The sequence below is a fragment of the Malania oleifera genome, chromosome 9 (assembly GCF_029873635.1).
Source record: "Malania oleifera isolate guangnan ecotype guangnan chromosome 9, ASM2987363v1, whole genome shotgun sequence".
Taxonomy (NCBI): Eukaryota; Viridiplantae; Streptophyta; class Magnoliopsida; order Santalales; family Ximeniaceae; genus Malania; species Malania oleifera.
In genome coordinates this window covers 58967744-58992168 of record NC_080425.1, presented here as the reverse complement: position 1 = coordinate 58992168, position 24425 = coordinate 58967744, and the positions used below count along the sequence as shown (strand labels likewise).

General features: G+C 32.8%; 1 protein-coding gene across 1 annotated transcript; it reads left to right on the top strand.

Moving 5' to 3' along the window:
• The first annotated feature begins 17192 nt into the window (after positions 1–17192).
• LOC131163470 (uncharacterized) lies at positions 17193–21876 on the top strand. The gene is made up of 2 exons (XM_058120066.1): positions 17193–17271; positions 21428–21876. The coding sequence occupies exons 1-2, from the start codon at positions 17193–17195 to the stop codon at positions 21874–21876; spliced, it is 528 nt and encodes a 175-aa protein (XP_057976049.1).
• The last annotated feature ends 2549 nt before the right edge of the window (positions 21877–24425 follow it).

Sequence of the window (24425 nt, the reverse complement as noted above, 5' to 3'; positions counted from 1 at the left end):
TACTTGGGACTCAGACTTGAAGGATAAATAGGTATGTGACGAGATTTTTCTAAACACAAACAAGCCTAAGAGAGCCTAAATTATAAAAGAGAATACACCGATAGGAAGAAGTTAGCATGTAAACAAAAAAAAGTAAAATATACAAATATGAATGAGGTTGTGAAGTCATCATGCTCACTTGGATTGCATGACATCTTAATTTTTTGTCTTTGGTCCTCTAGCCTATAAATGTTAGGGATAAAGCCTCCAATGCAGGTTAGTAAAGCCTCCAATCCTCACCCATTATAGGCTTTGAGTGTAATGGGATTAGTCTGAGTGAAAAGATTTTTGTGAGGCTTATACAGAGGACAATGCCCCATGGAGGCCTTACTACTTTTGGCCTTTCCTAATCCTAATAGGCAAAAGTCTAGGTATATAACTCATGCAATGTTGGTGCAAGTGTGTGTAGGGAGCAAATGAATGAATGCAAATAAAATGATGCAAAAAATAAGATAACTTTACAAAGTAAAGGAATATCCAATTTGGAAAAATAGAAAACACATATTAAAAAGCAAATTAATAACATATTTACATTACAAGACAAACAAATACATGAAATTAGGATAGCTTCCCAAGAGGGGGGTGAATTGGGATTTAAAAATTTTATTTTCAATTTAATACTTCTGAGTTATAACAATAAATACACTTCAAACACAATCACAAAATTGATTCAAATTAATCACAACCAACATAAAATAACCAACCACTTGATTCTTGTAACAATAGCCCTGTATCAATATGTAAAGCTTGCTGAATATGTATAAGCCCTGTGTCAAAATCCACAAACACACTCCTTCCCAATGTTCAACTTTTAAATAAACTTTTAGTTTAATAAGTTAAGGATGATCAACCAACGTAGTCCCTTTCGGTTTTCGCAATCAATGCTGATCAAACCAAAACAAATTATCTTCCAGTTTATTTAACAACCAAACACTTCAGAATTCAGAGATTTATAAAGCATCCACGTAGTTTGTAAATTTTGCTGAAAAATAAAGAGTAGGGAAGAAAGAGTGAGACCACAATTTTTACGAGGTTCGGCTTATACCCAACCTACGTCCTCACCTTTGGCAAACCACCAAAGGATTAACTAAACCTGTTCCTTTACTAGGTGGAACAAAACTTTTACACACTCCTTGAGTAAGCTAGAGCCCACCTCTCCAAATGATATACCCTCGTTCGGTCACTCCTTCTATTAAGCTAGAGCCTGCCTCTCTAAGAAATATCCCCTTACTTAACCAATGATCCAAAAAATCCTTGGAATCGTCAATCTACAAAATACAAGTCAAGTAGATGTAGAAAGAATTGCTCCTTAAAGAGTTGATTAGTATAGTTCAAAACTATATACTTCAATAAAATTCACAATACACAATTCAAATTGAAGCTCTAGGAATTTTTTACCGTATGATTCTTTCAATAGATAAAAGAGTTAATAGTTGAAGCACAATATTAGTGAGAAAATCAGCAAGACTTCAGTAAACTTTGTGCCAATTTACAGCAAGATGTGAGCAATAGAGAGCTTTTAGAATTTCAGATTGCTTGAGAGAAATTTGATTGCTAAATTGAATTCTTGGTTATCAAATCAATGTAACTTGAGGGTGTTTATAGATGTAGAAATGTATTTAACTTGTTCACCAAGTTTACTTGGAGTAGGGTCCAAGTTTTATATTAGTTTGAGCCTCAAGTAATTGATATTTCAAAAATATGTCCGTTGAGTATTTTGAAATTTGCCGCGTGACAAATGACCATGAGAACCCTGGTAGTCCGCTGTTAGTGTTTTCCATGTTAAAAATGTATAACCAGTAAGGTGGCAGTTGCCTGTCACCAAACAGTCAGGCGCCTGTCACTGAACAACTTGATATAATAAAACATTCAGAAGAGTTGCAGATGATTGGCAAAACACACAGTCATCTCATTTTACCCTGAGAATTGTCAGTTAAGCACTAGATAGTCGTTTGTCAAGCTACTGTCTTCTTATTAAAGATCTTTTAACATGGAAGTTGACTGCCCATGTGCTGTCAGTCGCCTGGAAAACACTTATTTCTTATTTCAAGACATTTTTTATTTCTCTCTTCTTTGTTTATCTAGATTTGGAATCTCAATTTGTTTTTCTTTAAAAAAAAAATTAGTTCTAAGACTTAAAACTAAGGTCTCTAATTCTTTTTGCCTAATGAGCTTCAAAATGAAAAATCGTACTTGAATCATATTTGAAGTACTTACAAAGCTTGTCTTAAAGGCTCATTTGATTCTTCTTTACTTTGAGTTCTCTTTATTACTGAGCTTTAATGATGCTGAATTTGATGTGAGCTTTCAATTCTTTATATTTCTTGATCTTTCATCACTAATTTGGACTTTGAGCTTCATTGATCTTTGAGCTTTCCATGTTGATCACTTAAACTTTTATTCTTGAAGTTTTTTCTTTAATATCAATTGCTCTCATGATCTTCAAATTTTAATCCATTCCTTAAGCTTGATATAATCATCATTCTTTAAAATATAAGCTTTCATGAATTCTTTAACCTTACATTCATCACTGAATCCAGAAAAGACATCACTTAACCAAATATATTAAGTTCTACTTGTTTGTTAGTATCAAAACAAAATGTTAAACCTTGTAAGACCAACAATTCACACCGTAATTAAAGTTAATGAAATATGGCTAACTACAAAAGCAATTCACATGATTATTGAAAACAAACAAAAGGAAGGCAGCATATACAAACAACTCATCTTTCTAAGTTTCCTTAGCGAAGTCGATCACCAAGTTGTCGATGTTGAATTTTATCCAGGGTGACGATGAAGAAGGAATGGCGGTACCCAAACAAGAAAAGTTGTTTTCTAAGTAAAGCAGGATATTTAAAACACGAAGTTGCCACCTTATTTTGTTGAAAATATAAGGAAAATAAAGAAAAACTCCTAAAAAAAGGTTCGTGAAAACCATATTTAGAGTTCGAGATTATATTTGTGCTTAGGGGAGGTGATTAACTAATTAATCATCTCAATAATGATCAGTCGTGCCTTTCAAAAACCCTAACAATATTCATTTGAAGAAAGGTTACCACAATTATGTAGGCGTTGCCTTAAAAAAAAAAAAAAGAAACAGAAAATGAAAGATGAAAGACCCCTTTTGCTCATATAGTGATCAAATCAGTGTTTGAGCACTTCAACATGGCTTCAAGAAGTCATGGGTATTGATTAAAAATGGGTTGACCTTAGAACCCTAGGTTTTGATGAAAACATAGTGATGATGATGATGATAATGGTTATACATAATGAAAATAGTTGGTTTGAAAAGCTTCAAGCTTATACTGACTTTAGAAAATCAAGAGTTTTAGAAAAGGGAGAGTGGAATTATATTACTAGTGTTTGAAACGATTGGCAAAATAATGATTTTGAAAAGTTGAGTTTGAATTAAAAATGTTGCGAGATGCCTAAATTTTTGAAAACTAGGACTTGATCATAAGTTTTCCCAAAAAAAAAAAAAAAAAACACTACGAAAGCACTTTTCTTTTGGGATTTTTAAAATTATTTTTTTTGAAAAAGAAAACTAATGCTAAATGAACGAAATATGGTTCCGGCGGTCTAATTCTATTAGTACAAACCCTAATCCTTCTTAAATCATATGATTTTTGAAGGTTAGAACTCGTTCCATGCTTAGGGATAAGGAGAGGAAAATACTATACACAGTAGAATTCTCCCGTTTATCCCATCATTAGTTTCTATAAAAAATAAAAAATAAAAAAATTTGTGAGAACCATGGAGTAAACTTCTATTTTTATTTTATTTTTTTGTAGATTTTCACATTTTTCATGTTTTTTGAATTTTCAAATGAAAACGAGACGAAACATGCACTAACTCACGTACATACACAGAAACAAAAATATGCATACACAAACATATATTACACATTTATATTTACTTACATGCATTTATACCTATATACATACATATACATCCAAACATATTGGTATTTATATATGCATACATGTATACCACATATATACTTATATATAGTTTAACGCCCCAACCTGGGTTAGTCAGGGAGCACTGCGCCTCTCCTCCTCCACCTGGACTAGACAATAGGAGGCGGGCCTTATCAAACTAATAACTTATCCCACACACCAATACATGTTATTTTCAATGTGTTTTGTCCTCACTCACACACTTTCTTAGAAAATTTTTCAGAAGGTCACCCATCCCAAGATTACTCAAAGCTAAGTACGCTTAACCATAGAGTTCTTATAGGAAAGCTCCAAAAAAGAAAGGTGTACCTTGTTGATATGGATAACAACATCTAATCCTTTTAAGTCTTTCTTCCACGAGGTAAACTGTAACGCCCCAAACCTGAAACTAGGGACTAGAGTGTTATTAAAATATATCCTTGATATCACCTTGTGATGCGTCGAAACCGCCAAGTGGGGTCCAGGTGCCACGTGTTCCATTTACCTATACGTGGTTTTATATCATTTACGCAGTGAAAATATTAACATCTCTTCAATAATATACCAATGTCATACCCCGTGGTAGAAAGAATTGAAAATGATTTGATGTCACTACCCATATCCTATAAGAATTCCACGATTAAGCATGCTTAGCTTGGAGTAATCTTGAGATGTTTGACCTTCTGGGAAGTTTTTCAGGAATTGTGTGAGGACAAATTAAACACACTGAAAAGAACACGTGTTGGTCTGTGGGGCCAGTCATTAGTCCGATAAAGCCCGCCCCCTGTTGTCTAGTGCAGGTGGAGAAGGAGAGACGCAGTGGTCCTTGGAAGACCTAGGTTGGGGCATTTTATAGAGATACATACATATACTAAATGCCAAATACAGACTCTCTCTCTCTCTCTCTCTCTCCCCCCTCTCTCTCTCTCTCTCTCTCTCTCTCTCTCTCACACACACACACACACACACACATTTATACATATATATTAATATGAATACTTGTATATTATTCACCTATATATAGGTATAAATATATATACTTATAAATACATTGAATGCCATCTCATGCATATACTCCCCCCTCCCACACACATACATCGATACCTATATTAATCTTGATATAGAGTCAACCCAGCATTGACATGTGGCGCTAAGTTTTCTTCGTAAGAAGATTTTTTATTTCGTTCGTCCTATTTCTCTCATTCCCCCCCCCCCCCGCCTCATTGTTCTGCCCTCACATGGGCCCCACTATTTTTTAAAAATTTAATTTTTTTATTCCTTTCCGAGTGGAGGTAGGACCCGTGAGACTTTATTAATTTGTTTTCTCTTTAATTTATCTGACAAAATTAAAAATTCTAACATTAATGGATTTCACTATTTTTTTTTTAATTAGGTCCCAACTCAACAACTTTCCATCATATTAATTTGTAGTATTTTAGTTATAACAATAATTTAAATTATTAGTTCCCACTCTCTTTATCTTTATTTATATTTACCTCCTCTAAAATTATAAATTATTTTTAATTTATATTATTCAAAAATAAAAATTTTTAATTTTTTTTAACTCCTTTCTTTTCGCATGCAGGCCCCACTAAATTTTTAAAATTATTTTTAATTTTAAAATTTTAAAATCATTTTTAATTTATTTTTTCAACTCCTCTCTCTCTCTCTCTCTCTCTCTCTCTCTCTTCGTAGCTTCAATAATTTGTTTTATTATTTTTTAAACTCCCTTTTTTCTTTTATGAGACAAAATTTAAAAATCCCAAAATGAATTTTATTAAAATAAATTTTTTTAATGGGTCCAACTCAACAACTTTCCATCACTTTCTTTCTTAATACTTTTTATTGTAAAATTAATTTGAATTATTAGTTTCTACTTTCTTTATCTTTGGTTTATATTTACACCCACTAAAATTATAAAATTAATTTTAATTTATATTATTAAAAAATATATTAATATATATATATATACACTAATATGCCCTAAGTATATCAGCTTATAAAAAGAAATCAAAACCTAGCAATCATTATCCAAGTCAAATGTTCTGGTAAGAGCAATTAACTTTCAGCTAATAATGAAGGGAGACATCCACGTTGGCGCTGTAAACCTCCAGAGCGATCCACGCCCCCACGTCATAATGATGGATCACCCCAAGGTTCAAACTTCGCCATTATAAAGAAAGGTAATGCAAACAAGCATAGGTAACTCACTTTTAACCCAATCTTATTGTTGCATGCAACCTCTTCGAAGCATTCCCTTAATTAAGCATCGGAGTGATCATCTGGAGTACACCCCGAGTCCTCCAAGCCTATTTTGTTTTCATCCTTTTAAGGTCATCGAAAGTTGGAGAGCAACGCCGCAGGTCATCACCATTTTTATCGTGTAACATATACCATGTTACATTTTTTTTTATTTATATACATTAATAAATACCATAAAATTAGAATAAATTATTGGAATTATTCTGAAAATATTCTTTTCACTTTTTGAGTCCGATCCTTGGTTTTGATTATGACAAACTGCAAATTACTAATGTATGTGTCTAGTACTTGAACAGGTCATTATTTCAGTACACACACATGAGAAAGGATTGTTGGAAGCCTGAAAGACTTAAAGATCATAATCTTGCCATAGTCGAGGGAGAATCCGAAGAGTAGAAGAAAGAAGAAGAAGATTCCTATTCTAAATGCATTTACGTTTTAAATTATGTTTGTAATAATTTATATCGGTCTGTAATAATCTCTGCATGTCATGCATGTAGGTTTTGTAAGCTAAAAAATGACCATAGATTGACCATAGGGACCAAATGACCTTAGGGCACCAGAAGGTCGACCGATGCCAAATTTTTGATACTATCTCAAAATGGCCCTTGAAAAGACCTTAGTGAGACTTTAGGTCCCCACCCATATGCACTAATATATCCCCACAATATCTTGTTAAATAGGGGATCAATTTGAAATGGACTAAACAAGAGCTTGGGCGACTGAACCCTAGGGGTTCATTTCACCTCGGGCGCCCAAACTGCTGGAAAGTTAGCAGTTTGACTAGGCTTTGGGCAACCGAACCTAAAAGGAACCTATCTCCCTCGGACAACCAAACCCTTAGAAGGTTACTTTTCAACAACTCGGGCTGCTAAACTTTTTAGTTCAAAATAGGCCTCGGGCAACCGAACCCCACAGTTCGGTTAACCAAACGTATCTTCTGGCACCCGAATCGCACACCAAAACTTTCTCACATTGGTTTAACCCACCGAGCCTAGACTCAAGTGTCCAAACCTTCAATAGTGGCTTTTTTGACTGATTATGTTCGAGCGACCGAACCAAAGTTCAACCACCCTAATCTTCTCGGGTTACTTATTTTTACCGGGGTTAAAAAATAATTAAACGGGGTTAATTTTCCTAATTGGTTTTTAAACAATTCTAATTATGACCCCTATGTCCTAAACGGTTATATTTTGGCTCTTGTCTATAAATATGGGTTCATTTGTGAGGATTAGTATGAGATTAGCCAAAATTATTAGCAAAAATCATCTCTATCTCAAAATCTCATTTTGCCCAAAATACTCTCAAATATTCATTCCCTTGATACATCTTGATATTGTGAGAGTTTATTGATTGTCCTTGTATTTATTAGATAGTGCTAATACTCCCATTTGTTTAGTTAGTTGTTTGATATCATTTTTGGGGAGTCAAGCAAGAGTTTTCACACAAATTTTTATTTGATAAATCCAGTGTTGGGAAAAACTCATTAACTTAAAGATTTTTGCATTGTCATTGCAAAGATTTCTATAACTTGATTTTATTGTGTAAAATATTTTTAACAATCTATATTATTCTTTTAAACAACTCTTGAGCATATTTCATTGAAGAAAATATTAGTGAATTGATTTAAAGATTGTTGCAGCATCTTTGAAACTCTAATTCATTATTGAGATTTGATATAACTTGTTTCAAAGAAATAAATTGATTAGAATACTCTTGAACATTATTGTGATCATATCTTGTTGCGAGTTAGAGGTGTGGACGTAGGCATAGTTGGCCGAACCCCAATAACATTTCTTGTGCGTGCTTTTAATTTTTGAATTTTAAATTCCAGCACACGAATGTTTGTATTTTACTATTGTGAATGATTGAGTTTATAATTACATAGAAAGACCCTAGGTTGAGTAATACTATTGTTAGATCAGTTGAACTTAGGAGGAAATTTTTAAATACCCAATTCACCCCATCTTGGGAATACACCAAAGCTAACATATTCAATACAATACAAGTTTTCTCTACTAAATTTATCAAATTAATTTTAATTTATACTTTTCAATATATTATATATATATATATATATATATATATATCGTGTTATATTCCTATTTACATCCATTATGTACGTTAAAATTAAAATAATTTATTGGAATTATTTTTAAAGCATTCGATATAATATAGACAATACAATACGATTTTTCTCACCTACTTTCCACCAAAAGTTTCCAATAATATAATATTACAATATATATAAATTTATATATATATATATATATATATATATATATATATATATAAAAAAATGTAAATTTAATAAGCGTTCAACTTCTATAAGCTATAAAATAAAATATTTAAATTCTATTCAAAATTTAAAATTTTAATTCTCATTCATATTAGTAAGTCTATATTTGTATTTTATTTTTCTCTATTATATTTACATTTAAATTGGTATGTTACAAATAAATTTTTATCATATGTACATGTCTATAACATTTTTAAAATTTTATGTATTACAATTTTTAGAAATATTATATTATTTGTACAAATTTATCAATATTTCACAATTCTATTGAACAAAGAATGTAAAATAATATGTAAAACTCTAATAATATTGTTAAAACTAATTATCAAAGTACATATATATGCCCAATGTGAAACATGGGTTGGCTTTACTAGTATATATTAATATATGCACATATATTCACTAGATACACACATTATAAATACATACATACACACATATGCTTTTGTACATATAATACATATATATATACACACACACACACATTGTTATACACATGCATTCATATATACATCTACATGTAAATGCTTAACCATGCATCCATACACACATACATACATGCACACATGCATATAAACATCATGTCATGCACATACATCATCATTCATCATAAATTATGCATACATACATTTATTTCATACACATCATATACGTTCATCCAATCATGCATATACTCATACATCAACATGCATCCACACACATGCACATGCATTCACTCCACTACAAAAAAAAGGGGTTTTTAGTGACGAAATTATTTGTCACTATTAGTGACGATTTTCCAAACTATCGCTAATAATACATTTTTAGTGACAAAAATAAAATTCTAACTAATACTTTCGTCACTACAAGTAGATTTCCCTCTCAAACTATTATGGGAAAATATTAACAATGATTTTTTGGGTATTTGAGAGACAAAATTTCGTCACTAATAGTGGAGTATTAGTGACGGTTGTGAGCTGTCACTAATAGTCTGCTATTAGTGACGATTATTAAAAATCTTTATTAATAGCAAACTTTTAGCGACAGTTTTTGAAACCATCACTAAAACCCTTACCTAGAACCCTTATTTCCACTTCGTGTGGGGGAACACTCCCCCCAAATTCTCCCCTCCCAACTCCCTACATGATCGAACCCTCTTCCTTGTCCACCCTGCTTGATTGAAGCCCACCATTGCCACTCCACTACTGTACAAAGCTCTAGGCTACCACCGGAAGCACCACTGTTGTCGCACCACTGCCGCACCATTGCCAGATGCACCACCTCTAGATGCACCACCGCCTCTAAGAAGGTGTGCGTCTTCCTCTTCCTCCTCCCCTTGTATGTGTGTGTTTGTAATTTTTTTTTATATTGAACTATAGTTTTGACATTTACATTTTCTTTCTACTGTTGCGTATTTATGTTGAGCTATGCTTGGTAGTTGGTAATGTTTGTGCACTCATGCTCTAGTATTGAATATTTAAACTTTTTAAGTAATAATGTGTTTACAAATCAATAATCCAATATATAAAGCATTTTATGCACAATTTTAATAGACGTGTGCCTCCCCTTCGTAAGGCACGTGTCTTCCCCTTGCACCTCACATCTAGGCTTTTGGTACCTTTTGTGCCTTGTTTTGGCTTGCTTCTTTGACTTTTGGTAGCTAGGCATCTAGACGTAAGTAAATGCTTTGAGGTCCCATAAGGCTTGTTTTAATGTCTTTGGACACTACAAAAAAACTGGTTTTTAGTGACGAAAGTATTAGTGACGAATTCAATTTCGTTGCTAAAAGTAGGTATTAGTGACGATTTTTAAGAACCGTCCCTAATAGTGTAAGCATTAGTGACGGTTTTAGCAGCCGTCACTAATACGACACTATTAGTGACAGTTTTAAAACCGTCACTAATACTTTCGTCACTAAAAATAGCGCGGTAAACAATTTTCGTGTGAAATTTTTTTCGGAAAAATATTAGCGACGATTCTAGGGTATTAATGACGGATTAAATTTGTCACTAAAAGTCACTTATTAGTGACGATTAATTAACCGTCACTACTAATATTTATAAATAAATAAACAAATTAGTTGAGTATTAGTGACGGTTTGGGAGAACCGTCACTAATAATAGGGTATTAATGACGGTTTTGAAACCGTCACTACTAGTACCTTTTATTTAAAAAATATTTTTAAAAAATTAGTTAAGAGTATTAGTGACGATTTGGGAGAACCGTCACTAATAATAAGGTATTAGTGAAAGTTTTGAAACTGTCACTATTAGTGTTTTTATTTAAAAAAATATTAAAAAAAATTAGCTAAGAGTATTATCGAAGGTTTGGGAGAATCGTCACTACTAGTATTTTTAATTAAAAAATATTCTAAAAAAATTAATTAAGAGTATTAGTGACGGTTTGAGAGAATCGTCACAAATAATGGGGTATTAGTGACGGTTTGAAACCGTCACTACTAGTGTTTTTATTTAAAAAATATAAAAAAAAAAATTAGTTATGAGCATTAGTGACGGTTTGGGAGAACTGTCACTAATAATAGGGTATTAGTGATGGTTTTGAAACCGTCGTTGCTAGTATTTTTATTTAACAAATATTTTTAAAAGAATTAATTAAAAGTATTAGTGACGATTTGGGAGAACCATCACTAATAATAGGGTATTAGTGATGGTTTTGAAACCATCACTACTAGTGTTTTTATTTAAATTTTTTTTAAAACAATTAGTTAAGAGTATTAGGGACGGTTTGGAGAACCGTCACTAATAATAGGGTATTAGTGACGGCTTTGAAACCGTCACTACTAATGTTTTTATTTAAAAAATATTTAAAAAAAAATCAGTTAAGAGTATTAGTGACGGTTTGGAAGAACTATCACTAATAATAGGGTATTAGTGACGGTTTTGAAACCGTCACTACTAGTATTTTTATTTAAAAAATATTTTTAAAAAATTAGTTAAGAGTATTAGTGATGGTTTGGGAGAACCGTCACTAATAATAGGGTATTAGTCACGGTTTTGAAACCGTCACTACTAGCGTTTTTATTTTAAAAATATTTTTTAAAAATTAGTTAAGGGTATTAGTGACGGTTTGGGAGAACCGTTACTAATAATGGGGTATTAGTGACGGTTTCAAAACCGTCACTAATGCTTAAAATCTAAAATCCCTTCCTAATTAACCCGCATCTTTGCTCGTCCTTCCTTAAAATTTGAAATTCCCAAAATTTCCTTCTTCCTCCTGCCGTCTCCCTCCTTCTTCCTGCCCCTCCATCTTCCTCGCTCCTCACTCCTGCCCCTCCCTCCTCGCTTCTCAAGTCGTCACCCACAGAGGAGAGCATCTCCACTTGTCACTGTCGCCCACAGTGTCTCTGCCCACATTAATAAATAGCAAGTTCGGAGAGCCAACGAGTGCCACTGGAACCAAAAAGATCAACCAGTAGCTGGAGCCTAGAGTTTATTTCCAGAGAGTGCCGCTGCCCTATTCAATTCTTCACCGTGACTATTGACGAGCCGCAAGCATCTCTGTTCGAACCTCAGAGAGCCAGTACAAGAGGAGACAGTGAGAGACGGAGACCCTTCAGCCTTTAGTTCTGGCCTTCGTGAGTTCATCGTGAACCCTTCGGGCTTCGAACCAGCAGAGCTGCAGGAGCTTTTGCTACACATCTACAGAATACCCTTCGTAAGTATTCTTCTTCTTCTTCTTCAGCTCTTCTACAGATCTAATAAATATGTCATTCGGTTCTGGCACGACATCGGTATGTTCATGCTTCAGATATCTTCTGCTTCAATAAAAAAATTAACATCCTTCTAACAAATGATCCATAACCAAATCTTGTATTATCGTCGGTAGCAACTTAGTGTATTGAAAGAGTAAAAATCATATTGTGGTGGCCTGATCAAGTGTTGAGTCAGAGTATCGCATGTGAACTTGTTTGGCTTTGGTTAAAGAACATGTTGGAAGAAATTAGTTTTCCACATTGTAGACCTATGGAGATGATGTGTAATAATCAAGTTGTCATTCATATTCCTTTGAACCCAATTTTCCATGAGTACAAAAAGCATATTGAAATTGATCGTCACTTTGTTCAGGAAAAAATTGCCCAAAAGCTCATTATAACTACCCATATGAAGTTTGATTAACAACTTGCAGATTTATTCATAAAAGCTTTGGGTTTCTCATGTTAAATTCATTAGTCAGAAGCTAGGAACTTATTCATATATATTTTTTTGTTTTTTATTGTCTGCCTGTCTTGAATAGATGATTTAGGACAACAGTTCACATAAATGTTGAGATCTTTGAAGATACAGCGAAGATATTTTCCAGCTTTGCAGTGATATATCTTGAAGTTTAGGAAATTCTTGTTAGAGTGAAGTAATGTGAATGGTAATGGAATGGTGTAGCCTATCATTAAGATTACAAAAGAATTGAATATAAAAAGAATAATAAGAAACTAGGAGCTCCATGCACGGTGGAAAAGATTATATAATCATGGAAAATCATGGAGAGGAGTATCCTTAATCTACAAATCCCTCTCTCCTTGATACTACATCACACTAATATTAACTAGTTAAATACTAACAACCAGAACAATTGCATCCAACCATCAATTACATGTGTACGCTAGTAGAACAAACAATTTAGTGCTGGAGAGCAGATATTGGTAGAAAAATAAATAAACCAATACGTCTAACATAATAGGAAAAAGAGATGACATATAAAAGAATTACACTTTGACTGACACTGGCTCCCTACTCTGGCCAATGAAGGCTCAAATAAGAAACAGAGAGACAAAAACATTCGAAAAGCGTATGGAAGCCATGTAAACCATAAATATCATATTCTATTTTTTCATAGAACTATATTCTTATATATTTTGTTTATGGGATTCATGAACATGTTACATTATTTAATGCTTATTATATGAAACTCTTGTGCACTCGTAAAATTCATTACTCGTTGGATTATTGTGAACTGTTTATTGTAAACACCTAGATTTGGAACATATTTCTATGGAAAATGTCATATTTATAGGAGAAATGCTGCAAAAATTTTTCAAAAAGCATATACTAATTTTTTTAACTTTCTTAATTTGTAGGGTTTGAAATTGTGACAACGTTAGCATGATGTCATGCACTACAGGATGCAGTTTTTGACTTTTTTTGTTATCTGAACAGATGAAATGTATTTGAATTTGTACAATGTATTTGTATTTAAATTTGAATTTGTATAATATATTTGTATTTGAATTTGAATTTGAATTTGTATAATATATTCGTATTTGTATTTAAATTTGAATTAGAATTTTGAATAATTTATGATTTTTTAGCAATTATAATTTAATGTTATGTATAAGAAAATGTAATTTAATTACAGATTTTTACAAGAATTAATAATTGGGAAAAAAATCAACTTCATTACTAATTGTCCAATTTAAGTATTAGTGACGGTTTCAAAACCGTCACTAATATTGTCTTTTTAAAAAATTCTAGTGAAGGTTTTTAAACCATCACTAATATTATGGCTTTAGTGACGGTTTTGGAGAGCAATAATGACGGTTTTAAAACCGTCACTAATGATAGAGCATTAGTAACGAATTTAAAACCGTCACTAAAGCCATAGTATTAGTGAAGGTTCTTAGAGCAATAGCGACGGTTTTAAAACCATCACTAATAATAGAGCATTAGTGACGAATTTAAAACCGTCACTAATACTATGGCTTTAGTGATGATTTTTGATCGAGCCGGTTTATAATCTATAGTGACGGGCTTAGGTTTTTAGTGACGGTTTTAATCCGTCACTGATACTTTATTATTAGTGACGGTTTGAAAAATTCGTCACTAATAAATATTAGTAACGGCAGATATAACGACTAATTGAAAACCGTCACTAATAACCTTATTTTTTGTGGTGGGGGAAGGTATATTTGGAGTTTTGATAGGGACACCCTAATGCATGTTCTTTTTAAATAAATAAATTGTAGATGCTAAATAAATATATAGAACATATGGTAGAGTTTTATGCTTGTGCCGTGGTTTGATACCAAATGCATTAAAATGATCAAACCATTGATGAGTCCCTGAAATGCATGATTTTCGACCCTTATCTACCTTTGCTTATCCTTACTTTGTTTCTTATTTACCCATTCTTATCATTGTATGGAGCTATGCAAGGTTTGTTAGTCTTTTCAAAAAGTACAGGTTCAAACCAAGGAGTTAGGTATATGAGAAGCTAAAGGAGTATCTGGAGTACACGTACAAAGCTCAAAGTTAGATGTTTAACTATGTTGGAATTGGTGTATTTTTAAGAAAGGGGGGGGGGGGGATGAATTAGGTATTTAAAAATTTTCTCCTAAGTTAATTCAGATTCCACAAATAGTATTACACAAACCTAGGATCTTTCTATATAATCAAAAACTCAATCAAATATTCCAACAATTTAAACACAAACATTCAAGTGGTGAAATTTAAATTGCAGAAATGAAAAGCAAGCACAAGAAATTTTATTGGGGTTCGACCAATACTGCCTACATTCCTACCTTGGCACACCCACATAAGGATTATACTATAAGCTCACTTAACGGGCGGAGCGGCACCATTTCAACCAGGTCAATTAGCGGGGCTGAGCTCAACCTGCACCTTACCAGGATGATGCACCTAACTTTCCGAACCGGGTTTAATCTAATTCGAGACTATTCAACAAGGCTAGTCTCCCTCTTCAGGTTCACGCCTGGAATACAACAAATGTGTATTAAATTTTGTGTACACAGAAACGCTTCCTACACAAGTTGAAATGTACCACTACTAATAATATAATCAATGCACACCAATAATGTAGGAATTATAAGCTTAAGGGTGTATATGTGTGTAATCAACACTCAATATAATTTCTATGCTCAATCATGCACAAAAGTGTATCAACAAGCTTTTCTTTGAAACTTTGTATAAACAACATATCTAAATATCAACTTAGGGTTTCAAAGATGTTAGCAAGATTAATCAAACAATCTCAAAAATATTTTCTTAAAATACTTAGCACAAGAGATGTTTGAAAAAGCTTGTAAAAATATTTTTGCACACAAAAATATAGGCTAAGGTAACTTGCAATGACAATGCAAGAAACACAAGCATCTAAGTCTTCCCACACAAGATTTATCAAAAAAAATAGTGGGAGAACTTAATGCTTTATTATCAATAAAAATCAATCAATCAATACAACAAATGAGAGTATGAGCAAATTAGAATGATACAAAAGCATACTAAATATACTGAACACACTTGAATGATCAAGGAAAATGAAGTGTATGAGTGTATGGAAGTAGTATAGGCTATAAAACGACTTTTGAATTTGAGAGAATTTTGGCCTTAATGATCTTACTAATCACCCATTAATTTTGCAAATGAGCTTGTATATATAGGCATAGACAAAATTATGACCGTTGGGGACTCAATAGGCATTATTAAAAAAGTTTTAATCTTGTTTAAAGAAAATAACCCCATTTAACCACTATAACCTAGGTAAAAAAAATAAACAACCTGAGAGTTTTCGGGTGCTTGACCCAAGGCTCGGGTGCCCGAACAGACATAGTGTAAATAGGTGTTGTTCGAGGTTCGGGAGCCCGAAAAAGGGGTCGGTTTGCTGATTGATGCGATTTCTCAAAAACACCATGGTTTGGGTGCCCGGTGCAACATTTCGTTAACCGAAATCACAAGTTCGGTTGTCTGAGCATGATTTGAACGCTAAGGTTCGAGCACCCGAGTTGGTGAAAAGTACTCTAATAGGTGTTTGGTTGATCGAGAAAGATATGTTCAATATGGTTTGGTCTACCAAAAAAAAAGTCAACAAGTTGATTTGTCCATGGTTCAGTCATCCGAGGCATTTTGAACGCCACAAGTTCGGTCGTCCAACCTCTTACAAAATTTTCAATTAAGTCCAATTTTGCTTTAGCATGCAATGACTCTTGTGATAGTATGCCAACTTACAAGGAACTTCAAGATGAGTTATTTGTTCTTCACAATAGATTTTTAAAAGTTTCTAGAAGAAATTTGGCTTTAAAGGAACAAAATGAAAATTTTAAAAGCCAACTAAAATCCTTTAAATCCATTGAAAAAGAAAAATATTCCCACGTTGATAATCTAATGGAGAAAATAAATTATATGTCACAAGAATTAGTCAAGCTGCAAGTAAATGATCAAAGCAAGAAAGATTTAGAATAATTGATCTTAAAAAGACAATTGAAGATAAAGAGAAGATTATTTACAACTTTACCAAAAGGTAAAGAAAATTTTGAGAAGATGGTAGGACAACAAAGCATGAATGGAAATAAAGAAGGAATCGATTATAATGGAATCACAAATAAAAGAAAGAAGAAATTGTTCATGGGGTATTTTGTTAAGGAGGCAAAACACTATGCTAGCACATCCTCAACTAATATACATGAACATACAACATGTTGCTTGTGTAAAAACAAAGGACACATCATGTTTAATTGTGCTCTTAAAAAGAAGTATGTTAAAGTTAAAAATGAATTGAAAGAAAACAATGGAACTAGATATGATTTAAAGAAAATTAAGGAAGTTTGGATTCCAAAAAGTAACACCGTGAATCCTTTATTGTAGGTATGCTTTAGGACAACACCATCAAAGGAAAAGTGGTACTTGGACAGCGGGTGTTCAAGACATATGGCCAGAGATAAATCCAAGTTCACTACATTAATACAAAAAGATGGGGTATATTTTACCTTCGGCGACAACGCTAAAGGTAAAATTATTGGAATCGGTAAAATAGGCAAAGAACCCTCACTCACTATTAATGATGTGTTGTTAGTAGATGGCTTAAAACATAATCTTTTAAGCATAAGTCAACCTAGTGATAAAGGATTTGACATAATCTTTAAGCAAGATAAATGTTTAGTTCAAAATCCTAATAAACAAGAAATCCTATTCACAACCTATAGGGTAAATAATGTGTATTGCATAAACCTTGATAATCAAGTTGATCAAAGTGTAACATGCTTGGCTGCCATAAATGAAGCCAGTTGGCTTTGGCATAGAAGGCTAGGACATGCAAGCATGGACTTACTATCAAAATTATCTAAAAGGAATTTGGTCAAGAGGCTACCTAATTCAAAATTCATAAAGGATAAAATTTGTGACGCATGTCAACTAATAAAACAAGCTTTAAAAAGAAGAAACATATCTCTTCTAGTAGACCCTTAGAAATCATTCATCTAAACTTGTTTTGTCCTACTAAAACTGAAAGTTTAGGAGATAAGCAATATGCCTTTGTAATAGTAGATGACTATTCTAGGTTCACTTGGGTATTATTTTTAGCCTCCACAGATGAAACTTGTAACTTACTAATAAATTTATGCAAGAAACTCCAAAATGAAAAATGATATAATGTGTCAAACATAAGGAGTGATCAAGGTCGAGAATTCAACAAAAAGGACGTTGACAAATTTTGTAATGAACATGGCATTTGCCATAATTTTTCAGCACCTAAAACTCCACAACAAAATGGAGTTGTAGAAAGAAAGAACCAAACACTACAAGAAATGGTTAGAACTATGTTAAACGAACATAATCTACCTAAATATTTTTGGGCTAAAGCGATAAATACCGCATGCTATGTAATTAATAGAGTATCTATAAGTTCAAAGCTAAATAAAACACCATATCAACTGTAGAAAGGTAGAAGGCCAAATATTTCATATTTTCATGTGTTCAGATGTAAATGCTTTGTATTGAACGATAAAGATGAGTTAGGAAAATTCAATGCAAAAGTTTATGAAGGAATATTTTTAGGATATTCATTAAAAAGGAAAGCCTTTAGGATATACAATAAAAGGACACTTACTATTGTTGAATCAATACAGGTAACCTTCGATGAAGAAAACCCTTTCAAAAAAATACCAAAAGCTGAAGATGGACAACCAACTCAAAAATCAAAAGACTTAGAAATAGTTGAAGCAAAAGAAGAAGTAAAAGGAAAGGAAAAAATCATTGAAGAAACCCCAAATGATAAACCCATAGAAAATTATGAATTACCAAAAGAGTGGAGATACAGTAGAAATCACCCAAAAGAAGAAATAATCGGAGAACTATCAAAATGTATAACTACTAGGTCATCGTTGAAAAATTTATGCAATCACTACACATTTCTATCTCAAGATGAGCCTAAAAATGTAGAAGAAGCATTAAATGATGATTCATGGATTATAGCTATGCAAGAAGAACTAAATCAGTTTGAAAGAAGTCAAGTGTGGCAATTAGTGCCCAAACCTAAAGATCATTCAATCATAGAAACTAAATGGGTTTTTAGAAATTAGAAGGATGAAAATGAGATAATTGTTAGAAACAACGTCAGGCTAATAGCTCAAGGATGTAATCAAGAAGAAGGTGTTGATTATGATGAAACCTTTGCCCTTGTGGCAAGAATGGGAGCAATTAGAATGCTTCTAGCCTATGCAACCCATAAGGAATTCAAGTTATATCAAATGGATATGAAAAGTGCATTCTTAAATGGGTATATAAATGAAGAAGTATATGTAAAACAACCTCCGGGTTTTGAAGATATAAAATATCCCAATCATGTATTTAAATTAATTAAAACTTTGTATGGTTTAAAACAAGCTCCTAGAGCTCGGTATGAAAGATTAAGTAAATTCTTACTTAACAATAATTTTGCAAGAGGAAAAGTAGATAGCACTCTATTCATTAAGACTAAAAACAAAGACATGCTAATAGTTCAAATATATGTGGATGATATCATATTTGGTGCTACAAATGAAGATTTATGTAAAGAGTTTTCAAAATGCATGCAAAAAATGTTTGAAATGAGTATGATGGGAGAGCTAAATTACTTCCTAGGATTACAAATCAAGCAAGTTAAAAATGGAACATTCATAAATCAACCAAATACATTAGAGACATGTTGAAAAGGTTTAATATGGAAAGAAGTAAACCTATAGGAACTCATATGAGCACCTCCACAAGCCTTGATAAGGATGAAAAGGGAAAACCAATTGACATAAAACATTATCGAGGAATGATAGGAAGCTTATTGTATTTAACAGCTAGTAGACACGATATTATGTTTAGTGTGTGCATGTGTGCTAGATTTCAATCACCACCTAAGGAATCTCATCAAGTTACTGTAAAAAGAATTCTAAGATACTTATTAGGCACAATTGAACTAGGACTATGATATCCAAAAGACACCGACTTTGAAATGATTAGCTATTCGGATGCAGATTATGCCGGATGCAAAATTGATAGAAAGAGTACAAGTGGAACATGTCACTTCTTAGGAAGATTGTTAGTATCTTGGTTCTTAAAGAAACAAAACTCCATGGCCTTGTTAGCTGCTGAGGCTGAATATGTAGCAACCGGGAGTTGTTATGCGCAAACACTATACATGAAACAATAGTTATTTCAATCTAGATTATGTGACAACACAAGTGTGATAAATATATCCAAAAATATTATTTCACACTCAAGAACCAAGCACATTGACATAAGACATCATTTTCTAAGAGATCATCTTCAAAAAGAAGACTAAACTCTTGAATTTATCAATACAAATGATCAATGGGCTGATATTTTCACTAAACCTCTCTTAGAAGATAGATTCATAACTATTAAAAGAGAACTTGGTCTATTACACAGTAGAGAAATTGAGTAAAAGTCAAAGTTTAAGTAAGATCAACAGTTAGCCGACTAATCACAAGCCCAACTGACTGACTAAACAATTGCATGAGAAGAGTATTACAGTCAGCCACTTGACCCAAGACCCAGCTGACTGACTAAGCTATTTTTTTTAAAAAAAAAAAAAAAACAGAGACTTGTCAGCCAACTGACCTTGCAGTCAACCAATTGACTAATAGAAAAATCCTAGGCTCGTTTATAAAAACCTGATCCATTCGAGTGGTTAGCTAACTAACCTAGGGTTTGTTCTCACATGTGCTCTCTTTCTCTCCTTTTCATTAGTTCCTCCTTTTCCAAAAATCATGAAAACCTTATGTTTTTTTTCCAAAATCAAACACTGCCTTAGCAAAACCACCTTCGTTTTTCATAAAAAAAAAAAAAGTTCCAAATTGCCAAGAATCAAGTCTGTAGGAAGTAAGAAACCCTCCACCTCATCTCAAACTACTTAAGATTCTTTGATCGAGCAATGGTTCGTAGCTCCACATGCCAAGAGTTTTTATCGAAATCATCTAAGCATGACAGATCCAATCCTAAGTAAAATCCTCGATGCTTCATTTTTCACATCTGATTTCCCACATATACTTTCCTTATTTGAGGCCTTAAGATGGAAAGTTTCATTCTCTATTAATCCAAGGGACACTTCCCAAACCTTGTTAAAATTTTCTACGCAAATCTTGTTAAGGAAGAAAACAGATTTTCTACCAAGGTGATGGGAAAATCCATCTCTCTCACTTCCGAATCCCTTGCAAAAATTTTAAAAATCACCAAAGGAAATTTTGAATGTCCTCTTTTTAGTACTTCTTGGATTTTAGAACAAGACTTCACTCCAGAAGAATTCCTTCCCTTAATATTGGACACCGAGCTTGTTTCTTTTGATAATCCTCCACTCTACAAACATTTGAATTTTTAAGCTCAAATTTTACAAAAAATCATCACATATAATATACTTCCTCAACCTGGATCACGTGTGTACATCTCCTATGTAGACTGCTTTGTCCTCTGGTGCTTGCTTAAGGGCAAGAAACTAGACTTACCAAGTCTTATGCTTCAATGGATGATATCTCGCGTGGAAGCACGACGAGTAACTCTTCCCTATGAAGGAATCCTAAACATACTTTTTACAAAAATCCAAGTATCCTCCTCTTCTGATTTCTTTGTGAAATGCACCCATTATGACATTTTCAATTCCATAACTCTCAAATTAATAGGTTATGAAAAGTATGAGGATGGATGGATTCTAAAGGGAAGTCGAGGTCAAATACGTCAACCCTCTGTTACCACTACTCTGACATGGTTTAATCCATTTTATCAACAATTCACCGCCTTTAGTGAAACCATGCAAATAGGGATCCAATCCCTTCAAACCAACTTTTCTGCCCTCAAAGTTAATTACTCCTCGCTTGATGAATGTTTGAGTTGCATAGAGAAACACTTGATTAGTTCCTCTCATACCACTGATCCTATGGATATCAGTTCAACTCCTATTAGTGATGATGGGAGTGATGATGAGGACTCCAAAGATGGGAGTGATGATGATGATGATGATGATAAGGAAGACATGGAAGAAGATCAGGGTTTTGAAGAAGAAGAAGAAGAAGACTCAGACGAAGAAAGGACTGCAGCTGAAGAAGAACATCATTCTGATAATGAAAGCTGATGTTGTTTCTTAAAAATTAGAAACTAATAACTTTTTGATAAAAGAGAGCATTAATCTCATCCTTTTCATTTGCAAACTCACTGCAAAGTGAAGAGCGATTGATATTTATTCTTGTGTGCTTATTTATTATACTTCTCTAAAGCATACACACTCTTCCTCATTTGATTTTAAAAATATATTTGAGTGTGCTTTAAGTATTTCACATTTCACTTAATTGGTAAATTTTGTTGGGAAATCATTTCTTTCTTGTGAGTCTTTTTGCATCTTCATTGAAAGACTCAAAAGCTTATTTTGTGCTTATTGCGAAATATATTTTTGTCAAAGCAAATATCTAATATCTCCTCCACTTTACTTCAAAAATTTTTTAAACATATTATATGTGCACTAGATCATTGAAGAGTTGTTAATATAGATAAAATATTTTTTAAATCAAAGATCTTTATCTCTCATATATCTCATATATCTTTTGACAGTTATACACATATTCACATAAACTCTACTGAGCATTAAACCTTATCATACTTAAGTGCATTCTTAGTATTATGCTTATCGTTGTACTCATCAGCTTGTATTAGAAGCAATTGTTTGTACAAAATAATTTAATTATCTGTTGTATTCCTGATGTGTGGTCGGAAGAGGGAGTCAAGCCCTGTGAATAGTCCTGTATTTCTCTCACTCAATTAGAAGAGCACCAGACTATTTCAAACCCAGCTAAGAGAACTAGGTGCACCATCTTGGTAAGGTGTTGGAAACGGTGTCACTCCACCCGTGAAGTGAGCAACTAATGGAATCTTTGAGCTATGACTTAAGGCGGGGACATAGACACAGTTGGCTGAACCCTGATATCATATCCTGTGTCCAGCTTTCTCTTTCCTTATGCTATCTAATTTCCACACTTGTATGTTTTTTATTGATTACTGTGAATGCTTGGGAAATACTGAGATTGCTTTAATTGTTTAAATTTCTTCTTAGTTTAATTTATTGTGGGAATTGGAATCTATTTAGAAAGACACTAGGTTGTGAAATACTATTGTTTATATAAGTTGACCTACGAAGGTTTAAATTTCCAATTCACTCCCCTCTTGGGAGTACACCAATTCTAACAATTGGTATCAAAGCCTTGTTGCATAGACTTAAACGTTTTTGCAAAAGATCGCAATGGCTCACATTGGTGTATCCCCATTCGGAAAGAGATGATCACCTTCCAGTCCTTCATTATTTTGTGGTGTTGATTACACCGTATGTAAAATTAGAATGAGCATATTTATAAAATCAATGGACTGAAGGACCTGGAAGATGATTGTCAAAGGAATTTTTATGCTAGCTAATGAAAATGATATAAATATATTGCATGTGAATTCATATTTCATGGATTTATTATACTATGCTTTAGAGACTAATATTTTTCATGAGATTATGACATGTAAAAGTGCAAAAGATATATGGGAAGAGCTTGAAAAGAAAGATGGAGAGTCGTAGGAGAAAGAGACCACCACTTTGATAGTATCAAGCTCAATTGATATGTAAATGGTAAATCACGGGGTTAATGCACTCACATAATAGCAGGTATATGATTCTCACTCTAGCTCGATTGATGATTTAGGTGTTAACTGCTATGTTGCTTCATGTGCTGAATCATATATTGAATATTGTGATAATCCTATTATTGATGCACTTGATGATTCTCATATAGAATATGGGAATTAATTATGCATTGAATCATCTATTGAAAATTATGATTATACTGCTGATGCTGCATGCAATGATTCTGATAACAAACATTAGGAAATATCTTGTGATGAATCATCTAATAGCTCATGTGATGTTTTGGCTGACAATTCATGCAGTGATTCATATGATAATTATTGTGTTGAATTTTGTATTGAATCACATAATGAATTTATTGATGGAAGCATGTTTTTGAATGAAAAACTAGAAGATGCTTTATCGAAAATGCATAAGCTTGTAGTTAGGATGAATAAACAAAAAAACATTTTTGAAAAATGAAAATAAAGGGGTAGAAAAACAACTATAAAATCTAGAAGAATATCACGCTACCTTAGAAAAGAAGAAAATTGCGAAGATTTTGGAAAACATTTGCATAAAGAGAAAAATTGAAAATTATCCTGAAATGTTTTTCAAATCCATGAGCAATCAAAAGAATAATCATAATAAATGCTTAGAAGTTAAAAGAAATAAATATTTCACAAGGGGTTCACTTTTTAAGTCTCACATTTATAAATCTGCAGTAAAAATAGAACAATTAAGAAAAATCTTTCATGTATATACAAAATTTGCTTAATGATGTACCACATTCTATATAAATGTACATCTAGAGGTGTTAGAGGCATAGATAAAGAAATGATATGGGTAATCATGAAAGCACACTGATTACGCGTGAAAACTGCGTAATTAGGCATTTTAATCCTGTCTTTACGGCTTATATTTTTAATTAAATGTCCAAATTTGTCCAATATTTTAATAAAGTACCAAAATCATCATTCTTGAACTTTATTGCACTATTTATGAAGTTTTGGTAATTTTTTGTC